General features: G+C 39.5%; 1 protein-coding gene across 1 annotated transcript; it reads left to right on the forward strand.

The window, feature by feature from the left end:
- The first annotated feature begins 687 nt into the window (after positions 1-687).
- LOC110873914 lies at positions 688-3,054 on the forward strand. Its single transcript, XM_022122946.1, has one exon. The coding sequence runs from the start codon at positions 688-690 to the stop codon at positions 3,052-3,054; it is 2,367 nt and encodes a 788-aa protein (XP_021978638.1).
- The last annotated feature ends 538 nt before the right edge of the window (positions 3,055-3,592 follow it).

The following is a 3,592-nucleotide window of genomic DNA, read 5'->3' on the forward strand; positions in this document are numbered from 1 at the left end:
AACGAACATAGAAAATACCCGCCAAAATTGAAATCATCATTTCAAACATAACGAGCTAAGAAAACACCCAATCGAAATTGAAATCATGATTTAAAACATAACATTCCGCCCAAAATTTAAAACAATCATTAAGAACATAACAAGCTTAAAAAATTGTGCCCGTGTTTGAATTAATCATTTTAAACATAGCGAGCTTAGAAATACCCGCCCGAAATTGATTTAGAAATTAATTTCGGGTTGTCCCCGTTTATCTTGGGACTGCTTTTTGAATACTTTATCTCATTTAGGATGTGAATGTGTATTACATGATTGTTTGTTTAAGAAGGATTCGGTTATCATTTTCTCTTTGCTCCTCGGGTATATATATCATTACATATAAACTTGGGAGCTAAGAGGAAATGCTGCCGAATTTTTCTTAAACAAACAATCATGTAATACACATTCACATGTGAGATAAAGTGTTCAAAAAGTGGGTTTAGCAGCCTACCCTTGTCTTGTTAATCCTAAATTAGATTTTCTTTCAGTTGCATAATGCCTATCGATAAAAGTTGGATTGATTCCCCACGTCATTCACCTCACTACAAGCAAGGACTCGAGTCATTTATCGAGATGTGTGAAAGAGTGATAAAAAACCACAATGAAGTTAGATGTCCGTGTACCCAATGTAAAAATTCCGGCTTAATAACTATGGCAGAAATGAAATACCATTTGCGTATTAACAGTTTTTGGAAGGAATACACTTCGTGGACCTATCACAGGGACACGACTCCAATTGCACAAGTAAACGATGTTGCGCCACAAGATGGTATGGTAAACGTTATTGAAGACATTAGGGGGGAGCGTATGGAAGAAGATACATACCTTAACCAAGAGAACTCGAATGGAGATAGTAGCGGTGTTGTTGATGATTTTGAAGACCTGATAAAGGAAGCTGAAACAGAATTATATCCTGGTTGTACTAAGTTTTCTTCTATCGACTTTTTAGCAAAGCTTTTGAATATAAAGGATACGTACCATTTTCAAAATGAAGGAGTAGATCGACTCCTCTCGTTGTTGCGAGAGTCAATGCCAGAAGGCAACAAGATTCCCCCTTCGTATTATGTAGCTAAGAAGACATTTAAGAAGATTGGTTTGGCATATGAGATGATAGATGTGTGCACAAATGATTGTGCTCTCTTTTGGAAAGAAAACGAGTCCTTGCAAAATTGTCCCGTTTGTAATGAGAGTCGATGGGTCGATAAAGACACAAAAGGCACGAAGGTGGCTCGTAAGGTGTTACGATACTTTCCTTTGACGCCTAGACTACGACGTTTGTATTGTTCAAGGCACACAGCGAAAGATATGATATGGCATAGTACCGGACGATCGGAAGATGGGACTATGCGTCATCCAGTTGATGGATCTGCATGGCAAGACTTTGATAAAAAGTACCCAAACTTCGCGATGGAGCCACGAAATGTTCGCTTAGGGCTTGCAGCTGACGGTTTTAATCCCTTTAACAACGGTAGTGGATCCTCGACTCATAGCACGTGGCCGGTTATACTCACCACATATAATCTGCCTCCCTGGCTATGCATGCGAGAGTCCACATTCATGTTGACCTTGTTGATTCCTGGCCCTAAATCACCGGGGAAAGACATGGACGTTTTCCTTAGACCGTTAGTGGATGAGCTTAGGCAATTGTGGCAGACAGGTGTACGTACTAAAGACGCAGCAACAAACACATACTTCACAATGAAGGCGGCGTTGTTATGGACCATAAATGACTTTCCAGCCCGTAGTAGCCTATCAGGTTGGAGCGGACAAGGCTACATGGCATGCCCAACTTGTAACCAAGACACTCCTTCAATACGTGTAACTGGTAAATGTGCTTATGTTGGCCATCGCCGGTTCTTAGATGCCAACCATCCTTGGAGAACAAGTCTCGACTTTAACGGGAGACCCGAGACACGAGACCCTCCGAGACAGTTTAGCCCAGCTGACATAGAAGCTCAACTAGGTCGTTTAATTAATCGTCTACCAGGCAAGCATCCAGATTTTGGAGGTAGGAGGATAACCCGGTCAGATTTCGAGTTGAACTGGTCCAAAAGAAGCATATTTTTTGACCTTGAGTATTGGTCTTCTCTGCAGCTGAAACATAACTTAGATGTAATGCATATAGAGAAAAATGTGTGCGACAGCTTGCTCGGTACTCTTCTGATGAACGATAAGAGCAAAGACACGCCAAATGCGCGGTCTGACTTGGAAAAACTAAACATTCGGCCGTCACAATGGCTGAAACAATCGGGTGGCAAGTTCTTAAGTCCCCACCCAAAGTACTCATTCAAGTCCGATGATCGAAAACTTTTTTGTCAGTTTATAAAAAATGTTAAATTACCAGATGGGTTTGGATCTAATATCAGTAAGAGGGTGACAGATAACAATGCTAACATTACCGGGTTGAAATCTCATGACTGTCATATCCTCATGCAACGTTTGATACCGATTGGGGTTAGAGGGCTTTTGACTAAAGATACATCTACACCAATAGTAGACCTTTGTATGTTCTTTAAGCAACTTTGCTCTAGAACACTATCGGTGGATGATATGAAGAAAGCAAAGGATGACATTGTTACCATCTTATGCAAGTTAGAGATGATCTATCCACCTGCGTTTTTTGACATTATGGTTCATTTACTTGTGCATTTACCTGATGAAGCGATTGCGGGAGGTCCAGTAGCTTTTAGATGGATGTATCCATTTGAAAGGTACATGAAAAAACTAAAGAACTATGTTAAAAACCCGGCAAGGCCTGAAGGTTGTATAGCTGAATGTTATGTGTTTGAAGAAGCTCTAACATTTTGTTCAATGTACCTTAAAGATGTTCAGACTAAGTTCAATCGCCCAGATAGAAAAGATGATGTCGTTGTTGAAAAAAGAAAGTTATGGGTGTTTGAGTCAAAATGTCGTTATGTTGGCGCAAGAAAGGAGAAATATCTATCATTCATCGAAAAAAGCAAGATGGAATGGTTTGTCCTCGAAAACTGCGCAGAAGTTAGGGAGTACATGAAGTGAGTGCTTCTATCTTTAACATTTCATAATCTGTTAATTGGTATTTTTCGTTCCTTTCTTATATTTGTCATCAATGTAATGAATTCAAACATACACATCCCCATGATGATCTTAAAACCAAATTTCCGGGATGGTTTCTCCATAAGGTATAATACATATATAACACTCATTACTCTATACTTGCTAGGTAATGCATATATAACAAACATTATTACTATATATTTGTTAGGTCCATTCGATGAAAACACAAAATTCTCCAAAATTCCACCCGGAGTTGTATGCTCTTTCAATTTGTGCGAAAATGACTGCTTACACTTACACTGCTTGCATAGTCAACGGTGTTAGGTTTAAGACACTTGAACGTGATGCAAAATGCGCAACGCAAAACTCTGGGGTGGAAGTGGTTGGAGAGAACGGTGTGAAATTTTATGGCCAATTAGAAGAAATTATTGAGTTGCGTTATACAAATGATTATTCCACTGTCCTATTTCGGTGCAAGTGGTTTGATACTCAAAGGGGTGTAAACCATGACAATAATATC

The sequence above is a fragment of the Helianthus annuus genome, chromosome 8 (genome assembly GCF_002127325.2).
Source record: "Helianthus annuus cultivar XRQ/B chromosome 8, HanXRQr2.0-SUNRISE, whole genome shotgun sequence".
Lineage (NCBI taxonomy): Eukaryota > Viridiplantae > Streptophyta > Magnoliopsida > Asterales > Asteraceae > Helianthus > Helianthus annuus.

Coding starts and splice junctions, on each gene's coding strand:
- LOC110873914 (XM_022122946.1), top strand. CDS start 688: ATGGCAGAAATGAAATACCATTTGCGTATTAACAGTTTTTGGAAGGAA.